At 47.6% G+C, this 23,007-nt stretch overlaps 1 protein-coding gene across 1 annotated transcript; it reads left to right on the forward strand.

Moving 5' to 3' along the window:
- Positions 1-3,441: 3,441 nt before the first annotated feature.
- Positions 3,442-17,345, forward strand: POLR3D (RNA polymerase III subunit D). Its single transcript, XM_040414777.1, has 9 exons — positions 3,442-3,536; positions 5,139-5,295; positions 9,742-9,785; positions 11,320-11,468; positions 11,578-11,702; positions 11,777-11,945; positions 13,278-13,552; positions 13,975-14,127; positions 16,991-17,345. The coding sequence occupies exons 2-9, from the start codon at positions 5,140-5,142 to the stop codon at positions 17,111-17,113; spliced, it is 1,194 nt and encodes a 397-aa protein (XP_040270711.1). The 5' UTR covers positions 3,442-3,536; position 5,139; the 3' UTR covers positions 17,114-17,345.
- Positions 17,346-23,007: the final 5,662 nt, after the last annotated feature.

A 23,007-nucleotide genomic window follows, 5' to 3' on the forward strand; every position in this document is an offset into this window, starting at 1 on the left:
AGGTGGTTAACATTGGGGATCTTATTGGGGCAGTTAGCTAAGGTCTGATTAACATTGGGGGTCTGATTGGTGGTCTGACCTGAGGTATAATAAAAAAAAAAAAATTTCCCCCCGAGCAGCTCGGAGAAAAAAGGCCTCAGTCTCCCACACTCCTTCTGCCCGGCCAAGCCAGCCAGCACCCCTGAGGCCAAGCCAGCCAGCACCCCTGAGGCCAAGCCAGCCAGCACCCCTGAGGCCAAGCCAGCCAGCACCCCTGAGGCCAAGCCTGCCAGCACCCCTGAGTCCAAGCCTGCCAGCACCCCTGAGTCCAAGCCTGTCAGCACCCCTGAGTCTTCAGAACTGTAAGTAAATTATATATAAGGGGAGCTTATAATATGAAAGAGACGAATTATGTCAGAGCGGCTATTCACCTACATGTGTATCAGCACTAGATACAGGTCCTTCTCAAAAAATTAGCATTTTGTGATAAAGTTCATTTTTTTCTGTAATGTACTGATAAACATTAGACTTACATATATTTTAGATTCATTACACACAACTGAAGTAGTTCAAGCCTTTTCTTGTTTTAATATTGATGATTTTGGCATACAGCTCATGAAAACCCAAAATTCCTATCTCCAAAAATTAGCATATTTCATCCGACCAATAAAAGAAAAGTGTTTTTAATACAAAAAAAGTCAACCTTCAAATAATTAAGTTCAGTTATGCACTCAATACTTGGTCGGGAATCCTTTGGCAGAAATGACTGCTTCAATGCGGCGTGGCATGGAGGCAATCAGCCTGTGGCACTGCTGAGGTGTTATGGAGGCCCAGGATGCTTCGATAGCGGCCTTAAGCTCATCCAGAGTGTTGGGTCTTGCGTCTCTCAACTTTCTCTTCCCAATATCCCACAGATTCTCTATGGGGTTCAGGTCATGAGAGTTGGCAGGCCCATTGGGCACAGTAATACCATGGTCAGTAAACCATTTACCAGTGGTTTTGGCACTGTGAGCAGGTGCCAGGTCGTGCTGAAAAATGAAATCTTCATCTCCATAAAGCTTTTCAGCAGATGGAAGCATGAAGTGCTCCAAAATCTCCTGATAGCTAGCTGCATTGACCCTGCCCTTGATAAAACACAGTGGACCAACACCAGCAGCTGACATGGCACCCCAGACCATCACTGACTGTGGGTACTTGACACTGGACTTCAGGCATTTTGGCATTTCCCTCTCCACAGTCTTCCTCCAGACTCAGTCCACTGCTTCCGCAGGTCCCCCAAGGTCTGGAATCGGTCCTTCTCCACAATCTTCCTCAGGGTCCGGTCACCTCTTCTCGTTGTGCAGCGTTTTCTGACACACTTTTTCCTTCCCACAGACTTCCCACTGAGGTGCCTTGATACAGCACTCTGGGAACAGCCTATTCGTTCAGAAATTTCTTTCTGTGTCTTACCCTATTGCTTGAGGGTGTCAATGATGGCCTTCTGGACAGCAGTCAGGTCGGCAGTCTTACCCATGATTGTGGTTTTGAGTAATGAACCAGGCTGGGAGTTTTTAAAAGCCTCAGGAAACTTTTGCAGGTGTTTAGAGTTAATTAGTTGATTCAGATGATTAGGTTAATAGCTCGTTTAGAGAACCTTTTCATGATATGCTAATTTTTGGAGATAGGAATTTGGGGTTTTCATGAGCTGTATGCCAAAATCATCAATATTAAAACAAGAAAAGGCTTGAACTACTTCAGTTGTGTGTAATGAATCTAAAATATATGAAAGTCTAATGTTTATCAGTACAATACAGAAAATAATGAACTTTATCACAATATGCTAATTTTTTTAGAAGGAAATGTATATACCCCTTACTGTCCCTAATACCCAAACTACACAAGATACATATCCCTACCTTCTGTCTAATACACATACACACCCCACGATATGTACTTTCACCTTTTTGTGTAACAGACCCCTGCACAATTTAGGCTACTTTCACACTAGCGTTCGGGTGTCCGCTCGAGCGCACCGTTTGAAGGGGCTCACGAGCGGCCCCGAACGCATCCGTCTGGCCCCAATGCATTCTCAGTGGAGGCGGATCCACTGAGAATGCATCCACCTGCCAGCGTTCAGCCTCCGCTCCGCTCAGTGAGCGGACACCTGAACGCTGCTTGCAGCGTTCGGGTGTCTGCCTGGCCGTGCGGAGGCGAGCGGATCCGTCCAGACTTACAATGTAAGTCAATGGGGACGGATCCGCTTGAAGATGACACCATATGGCTCAATCTTCAAGCGGATCCGTTTCCCATTGACTTACAATGTAAAGTCTGAACGGATCCGCTCAGACAACTTTCACACTTAGAAAATTTTCTAAGTTTTAATGCAGACGCATCCGTTCTGAACGGATGCGAACGTCTGCATTATCGGAGCGGATCCGTCTGATGAAACATCAGATGGATCCGCTCCGAACGCTACTGTGAAAGTAGCCTTAACAATCTTCTTTAATACACAGACATTTAGATTCATACATTTCCTACACTGGCACAAATGCATTGCCAGTGACCAACTGTCAGTGCTCAGTCCTACGCGTAACCGTCACAAGTGCATGAGGAGCTGCGGATGTGGCGGCGAGGTCCGAGAGGTATGTGGGGGTGGGAGGGGTGGAAGATCCGGGGGGGCGGCATAATTTTTTTTTGCTATGGGGCCCAGTCATTTCTAGCTACGCCCCTGTACGGATGTATCTGTAGCTGATCACTGTGGGCCAACTGTGACTGGCACTTTTGGGGCAAGTGTGGTTGTCAGTCATGGGACATTAACACGTGAGATTTCTGACAGCCAGTATCATGGGGCATACATGGCTGGCACTGATGAGGGCACCTCTAGCTGAGACATTAATGGATGGTATTACCATGGGGCATCTTTGGTTACCATTATGTTAATGCGCTATTAATTGCAGGGCGCTGTACAGAGGGGTTTACATACATAATACAAAAACATGCACCTATGTAAGAACATATGTATACCAGTCACTGATACAGAGGGGGAGAGATCCGCCAGAGCTTACAATCTAAAGGGGAACAGAGGGGATTATTGGGGCACCTGTGACAGTAAAGAAGCTACCCTGGGACCACCATTCACCTGATGTATGTGAAGTCACCACTTCCACCAGGTTCATTCACATATAGGGGATCAAAACTGGTGTAAAGGAGAACTGGCTTAGTTGCCGCTAGCAACGAATCAGATTCCACCTTTTATTTTTCAGAACTCCTTTAGAAAATGAAAGGATCAACATGATTGGTCGCTAGGGGCAACTAAGCCAGTTTTCCTTGACACTAGTTACCTCCCCCATAGGCTTTCTCCCACTACTTTGCTGCCTCTCATTTCACCTACAGTACGGTCACGTGAACACCATGAAGCGCACGTTGCCGAGTGACACGCTGTGACATCCACGTGCTTTCCCCTCTCTCACGACTACACTTCCCAGCAGGCCTGGGGCAGAGCGGAAGTGACGCAGAGCCGTGACGTCACCACTCGCCGCTGTGCTGTTGTTGACGGGGGACATGCAGTGAGCAGGAAGGTGAGCGGTGTTTCTGCGCTCTGTGTGCACAGGGCTTTACGCGGAGCGGTGCGTTGTCTATAGCGATCGGTGTATAAACGCCGGGTACGTGTAATGTAACCGGAAATCCCTGTTAACTCTTCATAGCCTGGAAATACTAGCATTTACATGGACATTGGGGCGATTGCATCAGGGCATTGCCTGTCATAAGTCAGTGATGTGCAGCCTGTGGCAGTTGTGAAGTAGTAGTAGTAGTGGTGGCATGTTGGGAGTAGTAGTACAGCGCCAGATCAGTGTATGGAGTATAACGCATTACCAGTCCTCAGTATGGGATAGTGCGGTAATATTCCATGGCGCATCGCTAGGATCTGTGGGGGCCCAAGAATGAAGGGGCCCCCACATTCCATATCTCTATCGGTATTTTTGATTTTTTTTTAAGTCCTAAAATCCTGAAGTTTTACGCATCACATTTCAGCAGTCATCTCCTAATCACAGACAGGATTACACCGACAGATAACACCTCTGTATCGATAACTCAGGATCACAAAAGATGAGGCCACAGCTTATCTACTCCCCTCCCTGTACAGTGAACTCTGCGCAGGTCACAGAGCATGCCCACTACACTCTCCCATCTCCTGTCCATTGTGCCCTACGGTCCACGTGACCACTGCGAAGCCCGTCTTTGGATGTTGATGGCCGCCCTGTAATCAGGAAATACAATCAGAAAATAAAGCTATATTTAAAAAAGGATGCATGTCATTCCCTTTAATTAGGTGGGAATCCCCCTTTAACATAACTGGTATTTGGGATAATTTTAGACAAATTAATTTGCCGCATTTTCACCAAAATTCTGCCGCGATATACAGAATAGTGCAAGGGAATTTGGTTTTAAAGGCTTTTCCCAGAATTTGATTTCTTCCTAAAACAGCCTGGTGTGGTATGGCGGCTCTGTCCCTTTCAATAGAACTGAGCTGCAGTACCAGACACCAACCTCCGCCAGGTGTAGCGCTGTTTCTGGGGGGAAAAGCAGCCATGTTTTTCTACAGCTGGACATCCCCTTTAACAAGCACCATTCACACCTAGTGTGAAATATCTGCCATGGTATGTGTTGCAGTAGATCAGGGATGTTCAACCTGCGGCCCTCCAGCTGCTGCAAAACTACAACTCCCAGCATGCCTGGACAGATTACAGCTATCAGCCTACAGCAGGGCATGGTGGGAGTTGTAGGTTTACAACATATGGAGGGCCCCAGGTTGAGCATCCCTGCAGTAGTGGAAATCTCCAGCTAAATACATTGCAGATTTCCAGCCGGGATCATTGTTGGGTTTGAATGGCAGGATGGGCATGTACCCTCCGTACCGATGGGCAGTAGCGATGGAATCGGCCACATGGCACAGGAAGTGCTCTGCAGATCGCTATCGAGTCCACGGACCACCACACACACCATGTACATGAGGCCTGTTAAAGGGACAGTCTCATTGCGGCCATGGACGGGGTATCACTGGCAGTCCCACAGTCTTGCAACCTTGGAGGGCACGCTCCTTTTATTTGGTGGTAGAACTTTTTCCTGGCAATTTGTTTTCTATTTGTGACCAATTTCTACCTTTTTCTTGCACTTCACAGGATGTCTGACGGGAAGAATGATCCCACCCCTGGCGTGCCCAGGACTCCGGTCGGAGGAGCAAGAGGTATGGTCGGGCGTAGACCTTCAGCACCTCTCACACCTGGTCGCCTTCCATCCATCCGCTCCCGGGACCTTACCCTTGGGGGCGTCAGAAAAGTGAGTTGTAGCGTAGGTTACATTTAGGCCACGCTCTCCTGGTATGATCCGATTTCTGCAGTGAAAAATACCTCCCGTTCCCGTATATGTTCAGAATGACTTCCGAGGTGGACAGGACTCTAACAATGGAGGATCCTAGGGGCCGGAGGAACCTCTTTTTTTAACCCCTTAGTGCTCCATGATCTAATACACATTATGGACTGCCCTGCGCACAGCACTTACCCTATGTCTCCTTTCAGCTTCTCTGTGGGCGCCCATATGGCTGAAGTTGTCTACCCTCTCCAGGCAGTTGCATCAGGAGGGTTATGCTGGCTTTAGTCTACAGTGGTTCGACGGCTGACATCAGAGAAATCTCAGATCAGTACCGATAGCATTTAAAGGCTATTTACACCTTTTGGAGGCCATATTTTTTTTTATGATTGAATGCTACTCATTTTTGGCTAAAAATAATTTTTCTTTTAACCTTTATTAAAAAAATTGAGCCGTACTGTCACAAAGGGTTAATTATTTTCTAGCTGTGTGACTGGTACTTTAATTTTCATTTTGTGATGGTTATCTAATAACCAGGGGCGGACTGACTGGTCGGGCACTTCGGACATGGTCCGAGGGCCTGGCCGGGATGGGGGCCCGCCGCAAAATAACAATGTGTTATGCTGGCCTGGTAATGGTCCTAATGGCAGCGGGGCCCGGTGCAGTCACTGTATTCTATCGCACCGGGCCCCGCTCCCCGCTCACTGTAATACTAATTTTCATATGTGAACAAGAGAAATCCTCTGCAATCCTCTCCCTCTCTGTACTCACAAACTCAGTAGCAGGCCGGGCGGCAGCGCAACTCACTGACGTCACGCGCCTACTCCGTCTGCTTCATTCATAAAGTGGGAGGAGCAGGCGCGTGACGTCAGTGAGTTGCGCTGCCGCCCGGCCTGCTACTGAGTTTGTGAGTACAGAGAGGGAGAGGATTGCAGAGGATTTCTCTTGTTCTTGTTCACATATGAAAATTAGTATTACAGTGAGCGGGGCCCGGTGTAATAGAATACAGTGAGTGCACTGGGCCCCGCTGCCATTACAACACCAGATGCCGGCCCCCAGACCCTGTATTGGGGGTCATTCACTCACAGGGACACTGTTATGGGGGGATCTGTGGATGACACATATATAGCATAAGGTGCTATATATGTGTCACCCACAGTGCCATCCACAGAGCCCCCACGACAGTGCCACCCACAGAGCCCCCACGACAGTGCCACCCACAGAGCCCCCACGACAGTGCCACCCACAGAGCCCCCACGACAGTGCCACCCACAGAGCCCCCACGACAGTGCCACCCACAGAGCCCCCACGACAGTGCCATCCACAGACCACCATTAGTTCAAAACCCACCAAAAGCACACCTTTTGGTTCAAAATATTTTTTAATTTGGCTATTCCCCACCCCTCTTGTAATTGTTCCGCTACTTGTGGGCTGCGCGGGCATGAGTTCAGTCACATTCGGTGCGCAATCCCGTCCTGCAGCGCGTGATCCCGCGAGACCCGCCGCTGTAGGTCACGGGTCTCGCGGGATCACGCGCCGAAGTGACTGAACTCATGCCCACGTAGCCCGCAAGTAGCAGATCAGTGGAACAAGTACAAGGTGGAGGGGACTGCTTCGAACAGAGGCTCACTAATGGACGCTGAGATTAGATCACCCCATACGAAAGCATTGAATCAATGCTTTCCTATGGGGAAAAATCTGACCCTGGAGGTCATCATGCAGGGTGTGAGGACGTCCAGCGTCAGATACCGGACCAAAGGTCTGTTTTACTCCAGGAAGCGACTAGAGGCTGACTTATTGCTGGAAACAATGCAGTTTCTCTAGAACATTGCAGCTCGATTTGCAAAAGGGACACTGTACCCAGACCACGTCAATGAGCTGAAGGGGTCTGGGTGCCTTTTGTGTCACTTTAACTTTGAAATCTTATTAAAGATTGTGTAGGGTGTGACTGGAGGCGGAGCATGGAGGCGGGACAAGGGTGCGGCTTGCAGCAGAACATGGGTGGGGCCTGTAAGGGGGCCCTTGATTTATTTTGCCCGGGGGCCCTGAGGGTTCTTAGTCCGCCCCTGCTAATAACCCTTATCTCTAAACTACGTACTTTCACACTAGCGATTTTGTTTTCCGGTATTGAGTTCCGTCAATCAGTTCAGTCCCTCTTTCGTTTTTTGGACGGAGAAAATACCGCAGCATGCTGCAGTTTTATCTCCGGCCAAAAATCCTGAACACTTGCCGGCATTAATTTACATTGAAGTGTATTAGTGCCGGATCCAGAATTAAGTGTTCCGGCAAAACGGATCCGGTTTACCGGTCTGCACGTGCGCAGACCTTTGAAAATGAAAAAGAAATATATAAATACCCGATCCATTTTTCCGGATGACACCGTAGAGATGGATCCAGTATTTTAATGCATTTTTCAGACGGATCCGCATCTGGATCCGTCTGACAAATGCCACCCGTTTGCGTCAGGATTGATGGATCCGGCAGGCAGTTCCGGCGACGGAACTGCCTGCCGGAATCCTCTGCAGCAAGTGTGAAAGTACCTAGCCACATTCTTATCAGGCCTCTTGCACACGACCGTATGGCTTTTTCAGTATTTTGCGGTCTGCAAAAAACGGATCAGCAAAAAATACGGATGACGTCCGTGTGCATTCCGTTTTTTGCGGAACGGAACAGCTGGCCCCTGATAGAACAGTACTATCCTTGTCCCTTATGCGGACAATAATAGGACATGTTCTATCTTTGAACGGAAAAACTGAAATACGGAAGCGGAAGGCATACGGAGTACCTTCTGTTTTTTTTTTTTGCGAATCCATAGAAATGAATGGTTCCGTATACGGAACTAAAAAAACTGAAAAAAACGTTTGTGTGCAAGAGGCCTCAGTAAGATAAGAACTGAGCTATAATGAGTGTTTTGGTGGTCAGAGAGCAGAGATAAGGAGTCCGTCAGCTCCTGGTCTGACGGAAAAGACAGAAAATCCAAAGCGTACTTCTAGAGTATGTCAGCTCTGTACTGAAAAAAGGACTTTATATTTTTAATAAAGACCAATAAAAAAATTATTTTAGCTCAAAATGAGTACAATGCAATCATTAAAAAAAAATTGCCCCAAAGGTGTACATAGCCTTTAACTACTGTAGTGTCGGGAGACGGCTCTGTTGTCCCACCCACGTCAGCCCTGGAATAGTGATCATGGAAGCTGCACGGGGCCCAAGTATAGCTCCCAAGGCCATCCAAAAGTGATTCCTGTCAGGTTTTAGAGATACTCACCTAGATTTAGTAAAGGTATGTAGTCGGCTTAAGGTCTGAGCTAAACACAAACCGTTAAAGGGGTATTCCGGTTATGATAGGCTATCCCCCTATCCACAGGACAAGGGATAACTATTGACTCTGTGGGAGACCTATTGTCATATTGCATCAAAACATGTGACGCGTTTTGGCTCTAGCACAAGCCTTTTTCAAACGTATTAGCGTTTTTTTTTTTTTGCGTTTTACAGTGTTCAGGGGATAAATACTTTTCTATTTTAACGGCTCTTGTATTATCGGACACGACAATACCTATGATGTTATTGTTTTCTTTATTTTTTGCTGTAAAATGGGAAAGGGGCTGATTTAAAGTTTATTTAATTTCTTTCACTTTTAGAAACTTTTTTATTTAACTTTACTTCAGTCCCTCTAGGGGACATGACCATGCGATCATCACTTCCCTTTTACCATAGACTGTAATACTGATGTATTGAATCTGTGGCAAAATCACAGTGTCCCTACGAAGCTCTGCCTCTTCTGATTGGCTCCTGTGTATAAACACAAGCCCATCACAGGCTCCTCAGGCTGTCAGTGCATAGAGAGGGCGGAGTGATCGTAAAGTACAGATCACTGAGCGACAGATGATTGTCTGTACAGAGTAAGGCCTCATGCACACAAGTGTGTACCGTCAGTGGCTGCACTACGGACCACAAGTTGAGGTCTGCAATGCACAGGCACCGACTGCGTGCCCGCCATCTGCGGACGCAAACCTGTTTACTTGAATGGGGTCCGTGATCCCTATCCAACAGTCATGCACTACTCTTTTACGGTGCGGAGGCATGGACAGAAAACCCACGAGAGCACTCCGTAGTACTTCTGTGGGCTTCCGATCTGTGCCTCCGTTCCGCACCGGGTCTTTGATTGCGGACCCATTCAAGTGAATGGGTCCGCATCTATGATATGATACGGGCATGGACCTGCTACAGTCTTGTGCATGAGCCCTAAGGGGGAGCCAGCGGGTGGCTTTTATCATACCCCCAAGCAGTATGCATACATGTCACTATTATGTAGTAGTAGGACAAGGGTTTGGTTTGCAGTAGATGTTACATTATGATATATGGTTTTTGGGTCACTTCATTGACATATATAATATTCTTTCCTTTTTTTTTCTACAGAAAACCTTTGCTCCAAATATAATTGGGAGGAAGATAAAAGAAGAGTAAGGATCTGCATATACCCTATACCCCCCCTTCTACTCATTTTCTGGTCCTTTGTTTGCAGGGAATTCGTCAGCAGGGATTTGACTGATAAACTTTGTTTGAAATGCAAATGAGCCTCCAAAGTGCCCAGCGGGGCGTGAATCTCGGTGCCCGAGTCTGCTTTCATGCAAAACCCAAACCTGCCTCTTCTGGACGCCGCGACAGCACATTCCAGCCCTAACTCCGTCCGCCTGTTTGCTACCGCATCGCAGCATGCTGGCACAGACTGAACACGTCACTGGGCACTGTGCATGCCCATTTGAGGAATTGAGTCTGATGCCCTCAGTGGGACACTGAAAACGCAGCGCAGGCAGTCTTTGGCACTGCACATGCCCGAGATTTTGGATGCGATGCAGCAGCAAACAGGCGGGCGGAGTTAGGGCTGGAATGTGACGTCACGGCGGAGGGTGGCGTACATAATAGAGCAGGGGGCGTCTTTCATAGGTCTAGAAGACTTGGGCTCTGCATAAAGGCGGGCACTGGCAAGAGAAAGGCCTGGGCTCCGTCAGCCGAGAATCACACCCCGCTGGGCACCTTGTAGGCTCATTTGCATTTCAAACCAAGTTCTTTTTCCGAAGAACAAAAACACTGCTGGCTATAACAAAAGGTACAATGTGCTACAATGCAATTGCCTTAGGGCTCATGCACACGAGCATGTGCGTCCTGTGCCCGTATTGCGGAGCGCATACCCATTGACTTGACCTCATAAACACTTACTATAGCTCAGTTCTTATCAAATTGATAAGAATATGGCTTAAATGCAGACCGAGTATGTGAGCGGATGTGCGGCACAGAGCTCCTGGCTGAGTCTCCTGCAAATCTCCTGATTACCTGCTGCTGTGGCGGGCAACTTAATATATAATCAAGTGGAAGTGTTCCCCCTGCAAATCGCCATCTTTTTGTGGCGATATGATGTGCCAGAGGACCACCAAGAAGGAGTGCGGTCTTGCCAAGCCGGTGAAGCAAAATGGCGCCACGCACGCTGCAAAACTCCCTGATGTAGCGGCGCGCCTGGAGAAATATGCCTGCTCATCAGTGACTACTCTGGATTCAGAGGATGTCAAAGCGGTGGAACCTCTGGATGCTGCTGGAAGTAACAGCCCTGGTCCGGTGCCAGAAGCAGCACAAGAATATGGCTTAAATAAGTGTTTATGAGGTCAGGAAATAAGAAATAAGAGCTACACATGAGCCGTCAGATGATGGGATTCAAAAGAAGTGACAGCTTGCAAACAGACTGATTTTTAACCTCTGTATCTCAGAAAAAAAGACAGTGCCCCCGAAGTTGTACATAGCCTTTAATGATACCAGTTGGGATATTACCCAGCTTTCCAGGGAACCTAAGAGGCAACCCCCACTTCTTTAGTGACACATGTGGTCAGATACGACATTCAGGACACTGGGACTTCTGTAGTATACTGTAGTAATTTTTATGGTCACCCAGCACCAATCCGGAACACAAATACCACTGTAACTATTGGTTTATTTTCCTCTAAGACCGAAAGAGGAGGTATCTGTGAAAGTCGAGCGCGCAGAACGCAACAGAGACCGACGTGATGGATCGGGCAGAGGACGCGGGAGACCACAAGTCATCCAGAGTCACTCCATCTTTGAGCAGGGACCCGCAGAGCAACTCAAGAAGAAAAGTAATATGTCTTGAGACGTAGTTGCCGGCCTCAGTGGCCGTACCATGTGTGTGGCTTGAGCGCTCTTTGTCCTGTCAGTTTTCTGATGTTGCCCTTGCTTTGCCGGTAGCTGCATGGGACGGACCCGCAGATTCGGCCGACCTCGGGCCCTCTCACATCATTAACATAAAACGAGAGAAAAGGGAAACTGAAGAGGAGACCAAACAGATCATTCGAATGTTGGAGAATGACAAGGTATTAGGAGGGACCTTCTGTTCATCAGTGGTGGCTTAGTGTTTCCTGCTGCATCTCTCATCCATTCTCTGTAGTTTCTAGATGACCCCGGACTGAGGAATGATGCCCAGAATGGGCCTGTACAGCTTCCTCTTGCACATTCAGGTTGGCTCTTTCGCGACGAAGAGGAGGAAGAGGACACAAAGCCCTTGAAGGGTTTAACTAAAGAAGAAAAGATGGAAGTGGATCCTTTGTCTGTCAAAGGTATGTAAATTAGATGAAAATTGTCCATTGACATTTTGTTTTATTCAATTGTCCCTTGCCGCCATTGCTTCGGACCTAATCGCTTATGATAATGTCTGTATCTCTGGTGGTCTTGGTAAGTGAAACCATGTGGAAACATTAGACCGTGATACATACAATTGTAAAGTAGTTCAGTGCATATAAATAATACAGTACATTTGTATTACATAGATCATATAATAAGTGCCAGCTGTGAATAATTACATAAAGTGCAAGGTGCGTCTATTATGCGTATCACCTGTACCAGTAAGCACCTTGCACTTTATGTAATTATTCACAGCTGGCACTTATTATATGATCTATGTAATACAAATGTACTGTATTATTTATATGCACTGAACTACTTTACAATTGTATGTATCACGGTCTAATGTTTCCACATGGTTGGTTTTATTGCTTCATATTTTTATAATGTATTATGTATTTTGATTTTTTATTAATTATGTTCACTTGATATGTAATTGGCTATGATTGGTTGTAAACACTATATATATCCAGAGTTTTCATGTGTACACACTGCTTGAGGAAGGCTCCTGTGTAAGAGCCGAAACGTCGCTACAGCCTTATGGGTAAATAAAGTTTGTTTTATTTTTATTCAGTGGAGTGCTGCCCTTTTTCATCTTCCATATTACGTTGGATTGGCTTTTATCCACACTGGGCCTGTGCACCCTTTTTTCTAATTTTCATTGTGACGGTGCTGCCATCCCCTTTTTTTCTTCTTTATATATATATATATATACCTAATGGTTTAGGACAGTGAAGGGGTTAGTGTCTCTATTCTGTATGTTCATGTCAGCATCAATGGTGATCTTGGACCGTGAAAGGATCAATGTCAATGTTCCTGGTGGTCTAGGAAGGGAACGGGATGATTTCAGTATCACTGGTTGTCTAGGGCAGTAAAGAGGTTAATGTAAGAATTCCTGGTGGTTCAGGGCAGGGAAGTCAGGTGCTTAATTGTAAGATACCTGGTGGAGGGGCAGTTTGATGGTGAATGCTGCTTACCTGGGATCCAGTGGTTACTCGCTTCTCCAGGCTGAAGTGTTGTCCTGGCTTTAAAGGGGTTCTCCTGCAAAAGATAATGAGGGTCTATCTGATGCTAATAACCTATCTCGACCTCCCTGTATTTATCAAGTGAGCGCAGAGAGGTAGGTGGTCTATGCTCTATGAGCGATTCAGGGTTCTTCCCAATCCTTACGGGGATAATTTAGGAAGTCTGTCCTGGGGCAGAATTTTCTCAAGCAATGGTAGTTTCTGAGGGAACAGTGATTATAGGATATGTTTTGCACTTTCTAGTGAAGGAAGAACCTATGGAGGATGATGAGGGTATAACATTGAAGATGGGTGTTCCACCAAGCAAAGCTCCATCAGTGAGGAAGCCTCCAGAGAAACGGGACGTGTCTCTTCCAGAGTTACTGGAATCTCTGCATGTCTCTGGAGAAGATGCACTGTTTTTCATGCAGCTCCCGGACACTCTTCCCGGACAGCCGCCCACCCAGGACTCCCGGCCCGTCAGGAGTGAGGTGCAGAGCGAGGACGGCCACGTGTTGCTAGTGAAGGACAAAACCCAGGTGCGTGGTGGGGCTCTTTACACATAGGACCAGTTTCACCTCCCGTAACTGTGCCCACGCAGAATAGACAATAAGGCACATTTCAGTAGGGGATGGGGGGGGGGGGACGGGGACAAAGATTGGATAAAACCCAACCCGTCTGACCCTTGAGACATTTGGAGGGGGGGATAGTTGGGCTCATACCCATACACAATGGCTTGATGGATGGATGTCTGTGTATATCTGTATATACACCTACATTGTGTCCCCTTCATTCGCATGATCATAAATTGATGGTTTATCCTACCATCACGTATAAGATAGGAACACCCCTTTAAGGTTTACAGCTCCTCCAGAGACTCTCAACCCCCGTAAAGTCGTTTCCATCAGGTATGAAATATTGGATCCCTGTTGCTTTCTTCTTGGCTTTCCTTTAATAACAGGAGGCAAGTGCGGCCGAGGAGAGCTGCTCCCTGAAGGACCTGTCTGAGGGTCAGATCGGGAAACTAGTCGTGCGGAAATCCGGCAAGGTGCAGCTCGTCCTGGGGAAGGTCACGCTCGACGTCACCATGGGAACATCTTGCTCCTTCTTACAGGTAATGGCAGAGCGTTTTCTAGGCTTATTTGTATTATTAGAAAAAAAAAAAAAAATCCTTCAAAAGCTACAGAAATGACCGTGACCGGCGATTCACGTGTCGGCAGAGCCATCTCTGTGTGCACCGCTGCATCGTGGTTTTTACATAAATAAAGGGTTCATTAGGGTAGAATGAAAAGTTCTACAAGTCTCTAATAGACTTTATCACTCGGTTCTTCAGCGTTTTCTAGAAACGTGCTTGTTGTCAGTGAATGAGAACACTTTTGGTTACATTCAGAGGCAGTGCATCGCTAGTCCTGCTCTCGGCTGAGAAGGAGGATACCATTGTATCAGCGTGGACCACGCTCACACATCAGCAGCGGCTGCCCACATCTATCTGGTGGTTTGCTCCAATGTATCAGTCTGGAGTCCAGGCGGTTCAGCTCCCAGACCATTGTCTACATTGGACAAGGCAGGACTAGCTCTGTACAGATTTAGGATGCATTCACATGACCGTATGTATTTTGCAGATCCGCCAAAAATACAGATGTTATCCGTATAATGTCCTCGTTGCATCAGTTTTTTTTTTTTTTTTTGTAACAATGCCTATCTTGTCTGCAAAACGGAATGGCCACACGGATGCGGACAGTACACGGGAGGTTGTCTGCATTTTTTGCAGGACCCATCGGATTCGGATCAAAGATCAAAAATACAGTCGTGTGAATGGGGCCTTACGGTTTCTGACTGTAACCCAAAGGGACCTTATTCACTGACAGCAAGCATATACAGTAAATAGAAAATAGCGAAGAAAAGAAAAAACGCATATTTTAGAAAGTCGTAGAACTTATTATACAGTGATTAAAGGGAACCTGTCAGCCGATTTTACTTTACTAAGCCGCCTCCACCCAGGGATGGACTGGGACAATAAAGTGGCCCTGGACTTCAGCCAGACCGGCCCACTTTATTTTTCCCAAACACACTCAAAAAAAAACATAAGTAAAAACATTCCACTGTAAGTATAAACAGGTTTTTTATTTTTACTCTTAATTTAGAAAAAAAAATCCCCCTCCATAATGGTGCCATCCACAGATCCCCCCCATAAGTGTCATCCACAGACCCCCCCCCCCATAAGTGTCATCCACAGACCCCCCCCCCCATAAGTGTCATCCACAGACCCCCCCCCCCATAACAGTGCCATCCACGGATCCCCCTCCCTATAACAGTGCCGTCATCCATAGATCCCCCTCCCCGCCACTCACAGTAGTATACATTAATAAATCGGTATCCTGCAGGCTGCAGACAGTAACTTTAATTTTAACACAGCGCTCATCTCTTTACTACCTTACATTCAGCTCCCTCCAGCCTCCAGTAACAAGTGCGGGCGGCAGCGCTCACTCACTGACGTCACGCGCCTGCGCCGCCTAGTGGGAGGAGCAGGCGTGTGACGTCAGTGAGTGAGCGCCGCCCCCACACTGCCTGCTGTTACTGGAGCTAAGTCAGTGTAAGATAGTAAAGAGATGAGCGCTGATTTTAAAGTTAACACACTGACAGCAAAAAAATTAAAATGGCTCGGGACCGGCCGGGCCCCCCCGGGGTCCGGGCCCCTTACTGGGGTATCGGCTTTACCCCCCTGATGGCGGCCCTGGCCGGCCCATAATTCGATCGGCCCACCGGGATTCTCCCGGTACTCCCGATGGCCAGTCCATCGCTGCCTCCACCGCACCAGGTGATATGTAATGATAGGAGCAGGGCTGATGAAACAGGAGTTTTAATCCCTGTAGACGCTATATGTAAACTGCCTTTCAGAAGTTAGAGGTTAGCCAACAATTTATAAGTGATGGCCTAAAAAAAAAAATAAAGATCATATTCACCGCCGCGTCCCAAAATGCCCAAACTATTAAAATATAAACATATTTATCCTATACAGAGAATGCTGTAATGGAAAAAGATCTAATTCTATTTGCAGATTTTTTTGTCGCTTTGTCGACCCCAAAAAATGTAATGAAAAGTGATCCAAAAAGTGACATCATAGCATCAATTAAAAACTACAGATTGCTTTGCAAAAATAAGACCTATCAAGTTATGATGGTCAGACTATAGCAGTGCAAAAAAAAAAAAAGTTTTCTTGGAAGGGGTTATCTTACTTTCGCTAGTAGTAATATGTAGAGGGAGTTAATACAAGCCACCTACTAATGTATTGTTGATTCATTTTTCCATGGTTACGACCACCCTGCAAATCCATCAGTGGTGGTCGTGCTTGCACATTATAGGAAACGGCACCAGCCTATGTCCGCTCCCACGGTCCCTGCCACCAGAGAGGCCAGCACTTTTTCCTATAGTGTGCAAGCACGGCCACCACTGATGGATTGCAGGGTGGTCGTAACCATGGAAACGAGCTGTGCACAATGTGACGGAAAAATGAATCAAGCCAGCAACGGAAGCAATATGGGCAAATCACAATACATTAGTAAGAGCCTTGTCTTAACTTCCTCTACATGATAAATGCCACTTGCTGAAGTGAGACAACCCCTTTAAAACCCAGGGAAATCTATATAAATGTGGTATTGCGGTATTCGTACTGACCCAGAGAATGAAGGTCAGCTTTACCACACGAAACCCATAAAACGATGGGAGAATTTTTTTCCCCCACCCCCATTTGGAATTTTATTCCATCTTCCCAAAACATCGGATGCAATACAACATGATGCCTTTAGAAAGTACAACTTCTCCTGCCAAAGAGAAGCCCTCGTATGACTATGTGAATGGAAAAATAAAAAAGTTATGGCTCCAGAAAGGCGGGGAGTGAAAACGCAGAGTTGCTTGAAGCCGGGGATTTGCTCTGCTTGTGGATGTGACTCCAGCCTCCTGTGTTGACTCTCTTGCAGGAGCTGGTCGCAGTCAGTGTCGGGGAGGCTCGTAGAGGAGAGTTAATGGTGCTGGGACACGTGCAGCATAAGGTTGTCTGCTCACCAGACTTTGATTCTCTTCTGGAGGGACGACACCGCTGAGATTTCGGCCGTTTTCAGGACACACCACAAACTGTGCCGTGCAAAGACCTGCGAGACACCTTGGATTCAGGATCACTAGTTTGGTGGCACTAGTTTTGTCTTTGTCTTCTTCATCTATCTCTGAGCACTAGAGGTGGAGGGGTCTGTAAATATCATAAAGACTGGTGCAGAGCTCCCCAGACAGTGGGAGAACCTCCTGGATGACTAATTTATTAAACTGGACACATTATAGCGAGACCTTTTTCTTTTTGTGTATTCTTCTTGGTACAAGAGGATGACGCCAGTCCTCGCCGGGTTATGGCACCATGTGGTTGAGGTCTGCAGGACTTCCTCTTGGATATACAGGCTGCACAGAGAGGGGATAAGTCAGGGGAAATATAGTGTGACATGTTGCAGAGAGAGCAGAGCCTCTAGGTGTAATGGTAACACCCCCGTTGCTCCTAGAGGCTAATTTGCATATAATTAAAAAAAAATATACCAGCAATGCAGGCACATTCGAACATGGGACCAACACAGATGTCTTCAGCTGCCAAGTGCACATGTAACAGGTCAGCCAGTGTCAGCCCTGCAAACCCTTCATTCTTAGGATAAGTGGGGGTCCCAGAGGTCAGACTCCCACTAATTAGAAACCAATGGCATTCCCTAGTAAGGGAGATGGGAATACCCCTGTCACCATGAAATAAAATGTGAAAGGGCTGGAGGCAAATATCTAAACCTCATCATTGCTGGTCTATGGAGCGCAAGCACAATCCTGTGCATGGAACAGTCGTGCTCTGCAACCTGCTGCTGTCTGCCTGTGATGAAACTACTACTCCCAGCATGCCAACATCCAAAGGTCGGTGCACACTAGGACTTGTAGTTTCCCCAGACCACTAATGATCCCGCCGGCCATTGTACGTGTTGATCTAGCATCAAGCCAGCGGGAAGGCTCCAGAGCGGGTGAGTGCGCGCAGTGCTCCCAGCACTTTCCCTGTCTCCTGCTTCTCAATTCCGCCCACTAGATCTTGGCATCGCTTCCGTGACATTTTCAGAATCGCTCCTAAGGTTAATCACGTCTCTTTTTACCATATTTTTGCAAAAGTTTCTATATTTATCAAGCCTATTTCTAGCGGTGGAGGACGTCTTCTGAAGTCACAAAGACAGAAGAGAGCTTTCAGTCTGAAGAAGGGGCTCTAGTCTTGCTTCTGCTTAAAGGGTTCATTCCTATTACTAGGATATGCCATCATTTTATCCTCAAGTGCCAATTCAGTGCTGTGACCTCGGTCTCCGTTCTTTTCTGTACCGCCCGATGTCTCTGCAGGGAATTGCCCCCGGCTGTCACGCCCTTCGCTTTGTGCAGGGAAACTGAGGGCACTTATGCAAGCAAATGGGGTGAAACAGTGGAGCAGGGTCTCAGCCCTGAATCAGCGAGGTCACGCCTTAAAGGGTTGGCTCAGCCAGGACATTGATGGCATATCGCTAGGGGAATAGAGCCCTCAAAACGAGCAGAGAGCGCACTGCGCATGTGTGCCCACCCTCCATGGGCATTCCAGAAATAGCTGAGCGCCGGCTTGGCAACTCCTGGCAGTCCCATAGAGGTGAATGGAGAGGCGGCTGCGCTTGCGCAGTGCTCTGGCTATTCACTACTATGGGACTTCCAAGAACGTATTCTCGGCAATTTTCCGAACTCCCATGGCCAAGAATTGAAGCTAAAATGAGCCCTTATGAGATAGAAGGCCATGGACAGGCGACCTGGTTCTTTCCGCTATCAGATTTTCTCCATATTGGGGCTCATTTACAATGTGTGCGGCACTTACCCGACCTCACCTTTTCACCAGTGGTGTAGTCTGTTCCAGATTATCATCCTATGCTGTCCATGCCCTTACTTCCTGCTGAGCTTGTGCTTTTACGCAGAAGCCAATCTTGACAGACAGAGCTGAAGTTTAAAGCATGGAGGAGACGTCAGCGGCCTGAGCTAGATATGATCTAACAGAACAGATTTTTTTAAAAGCAGCCGGCGATGCAAAGTGTTCATAAAAGTTGTACCGCATCGGGAGATGTCCGGCATGAAGGGCGCAAGGTAGACCGGTAGATTGGGGCCGCGCTCCGGAAATGCGGTCCCATAGAGAATGAACGGGTCCGGATTTGTTACGCAACGTTGCGGAACAGATCCGGACCCATTCTACGGATGTGTGAATGGACCCTTACAAAGCATCATAAATCAATATAACGCTATGCAACCCGGTCAATGCTGGGAGGTCAGGACGGGAGCTGCGTTGCGAGTCTGGAGCATGGCGCTCACCCGTGTGAAACCAGCCTGAGAAGTGCAGAATATGCTTGTGTGAATAGCCCCTAAGGCCTCCTGCACACGACCGTTTTTATTTCTTTCGTTTACAGGCTGTTTTTTACGTTCCGTATACGGAACAATTCATTTCAATGGTTCCGCAAAAAAAACTGAATGTACTCCGTATGCCTTCCGCTCTTGTTTTTCCGTTCCGTTAAAAGATAGAACATGTCCTATTATTGCCCGCAAATCACGTTCCGTGGCTCCATTCAAGTCAATGGGTCCGTAAAAAAAAACGGAACACATACGGAATGTACTCCGTATGTCTTCCATCTCCGTTCCGTTTTTGCAAAATCATCTATTGAAAATGTTATGCCCAGCCCAATTTTTTCTATGTAATTACTGTATACTGCATATGCCATATGGAAAAGCGGAACGGAAACAAAAAACAGAACGACGGATCAGTGAAAAACGGACCGCAAAACACTGAAAAAGCCATACGGTCGTGTGCAGGAAACCTTAGGCTGGAGATTTCTTCTGGGGGAAAGCTCATGTAAGTAAATGAGCACCAGGTGGCGCCCTACCATGTAAGTAAATGAGCACCAGGTGGCGCCCTACCATGTAAGTAAATGAGCACCAGGTGGCGCCCTACCATGTAAGTAAATGAGCACCAGGTGGCGCCCTACCATGTAAGTAAATGAGCACCAGGTGGCGCCCTACCATGTAAGTAAATGAGCACCAGGTGGCGCCCTACCATGTAAGTAAATGAGCACCAGGTGGCGCCCTACCATGTAAGTAAATGAGCACCAGGTGGCGCCCTACCATGTAAGTAAATGAGCACCAGGTGGCGCCCTACCATGTAAGTAAATGAGCACCAGGTGGTGCCATACCATGTAGGCAAATGAGCACCAGGTGGCGCTGTACTACATAAGAAAATAAGCATCAGGTAGCACCATACCACCATGTAAGTAGTTGAGCTCGAGATGGAGCCCTACCATGTAAGGGTCGGTTCACACTAGCGTTATGGCATTCTGTTATAGGTTCCGTTTATAACGGAATTCCTAGACGGAATGCAGAACAGAAGCCTTTAAGAGGCTAATTCTAGACCTACACCACCTACCAAGTGTAAGTTTAAGAACCTTATGAACGCCATACTTAGATTTGAGAGAGGCGTATATATGAAGAGGGGATGCCCAGCCAAATTCTTATCCATATGGCAAGGAGGTTAACAGCACCAGGTCTATCGTCGCAGGCGCTGCTAAGGGTGGGTTCACACTAGTGTTATGGCATTCTGTTATAGGTTCCTTTTATAACAGAATATAACGGAAGCCTTTAAGAGGCATTCAGTTTCGCTCCGTCCTAATAGAAGTCTATAGGCAAGTGTAAGGCTACTTTCACAACTGCATTAGGTGCGGATCCGTCTGGTATCTGCACAGACGGATCCGCACCTATAATGAAAACGCCTGTATCCGTTCAGAACGGATCCGTTTTCATTACCATGAACCATGACAATGCAAACGGATCCGTTTTGACTTACATTGAAAGTCAATGGGAGGCAGATCCGTTTTCAATTGCACCATATTGTGTCAGTGAAAACGGATCCGTCCCCATTGACTTACATTGTAAGTCAGAACGGATCCGTTTGGCTCCGCATCGGCACGCGGACATCAAACCGCTGCAAGCAGCCTCCAGAGCGGAATGGAGGCTGAACGGAGCCAAACTGATGCATTATGAACGGATCCTTATCCATTCAGAATGCATTGGGGCTAAACTGATCCGTTTTGGGCCGCTTGTGAGAGCCCTGAAACGGATCTCACAAGCGGACCCAGAAACGCCAGTGTGAAAGTAGCTTTACGGATCCGTCTGTCAACAGGACTTTATTTCCGTCCTGCATAAAGGAAACCAGACGGATCTGTTATGCTTGCCCATAGACTTCTATTAGGACGGAGCAAAACTGAATGGCTCTTAAAGACTTCCGTTATAGTCTGTTATAAAAGGAACCTATAACGGAATGCCATAACGCTAGAGAGAACCCACCCTAAGTAAATGAGCAGCAGGCGGTGCCATACCATGTAAGGCCTCTTTCACACTTGCGTTGTCCGGATCCGTAACACCGCAAGTGTACTGAAAGCATTTGAAGACGGATCCGTCTTCAAAATGCGGTCAGTGTTACTATGGCAGCCAGGACGCTATTAAAGTCCTGGTTGCCATAGTAGTAGTGGGGAGCGGGGGAGCAGTATACTTACAGTCCGTGCGGCTCCCGGGGCGCTCCAGAATGACGTCAGAGCGCCCCATGCGCATGGATCACGTGATCCATGTGATCACGTCATCCATGCGCTTGGGGCGCCCTGACGTCACTCTGGAGCGCCCGGGGAGCCGCACGGACGGTAAGTACACTGCTCCCCCGCTCCCCGCTACACTTACCATGGCTGCCAGGACTTTAGCGTCCCGGCAGCCATGGTAACCATTCAGAAAAAGCTAAACGTCGGGTCCGGCAATGCGCCGAAACGATGTTTAGCTTAAGGCCGGATCCGGATTAATGCCTTTCAATGGGCATTAATTCCGGATCCGGCCTTGCGGCAAGTGTTCCGGATTTTTGACTGGAGCAAAAAGCGCAGCATGCTGCGGTATTTTCTCCGGCCAAAAAACGTTCCGTTCCGGAACTGAAGACATCCTGATGCATCCTGAACGGATTTCACTCCATTCAGAATGCATTAGGATAAAACTGATCAGGATTCTTCCGGCATAGAGTCCCGACGACGGAACTCTATGCCGGAAGGAAAGAACGCAGGTGTGAAAGAGCCCTAAGACAATGAACACCAGGGGGCACCAGTAAACGTCATACTCTTCACCGGATTAGTCTATACAGTGAATTGTGGGACAATCCCTCTAAATAATCACATGACAAAATTCGCTAAGCGACCATGTAATCAGTGCTAATAAAACAGGGAGAAGCAGAGCAGTTACACGAATTTCACATTTTCATTACAAGTTCACATCTGGTCATCGGGCAACAAAAACTGAAACATCGCCTGTCACCTGTCTGAGGTCCTACGGCGGCTGTGTGCCAGTGCGATCAGACGGCCTGGAGAATAATTACTGTAGACTAGTGTGCCCCCCCCATACTACAACTCCAAGTATGTGGCCATCAGAGCATGCTGGAAGTTGTGGTTTCCCCACAGCTGGAGTGTCATTGGTTGAGAAAAAACAAACTGCTGTAGGTCGAGGTCACGGGAATAGGAGTTCATATAACCTTCAATATCTGCTCATCTTCAGACTTCAACAGCACAACGTCACCCTGTGCTGACGGCCCCGCCCCCGACAACACAGCTGCCAGATCCCGTCACTGAGCCACGTGCAGTCACCACCAGGGGGAGCGCAGAGCCACCCAATTAGGCTCCCGCTACTAAGCGCCACCTAGTGGCTTTTATCATAATGGCAGCGGACGTTCTGTACTTCGCAGACCCCTGCAGGTCGCACAGAAACCTTCCTTGACTTTTTTTCCGCCAATTCGACGCGATTTCAACGCCCCCGCGGACCAATGAGGTGAACCTCCTCGCTGAGTGACAGCCTAGCTGGCCAATCGGGTGGACGAGGAGGCGCATCACGTGACCGACGTCAACGTGCGCCG

This window comes from Bufo bufo, chromosome 1 (assembly GCF_905171765.1).
Source record: "Bufo bufo chromosome 1, aBufBuf1.1, whole genome shotgun sequence".
NCBI lineage: Eukaryota > Metazoa > Chordata > Amphibia > Anura > Bufonidae > Bufo > Bufo bufo.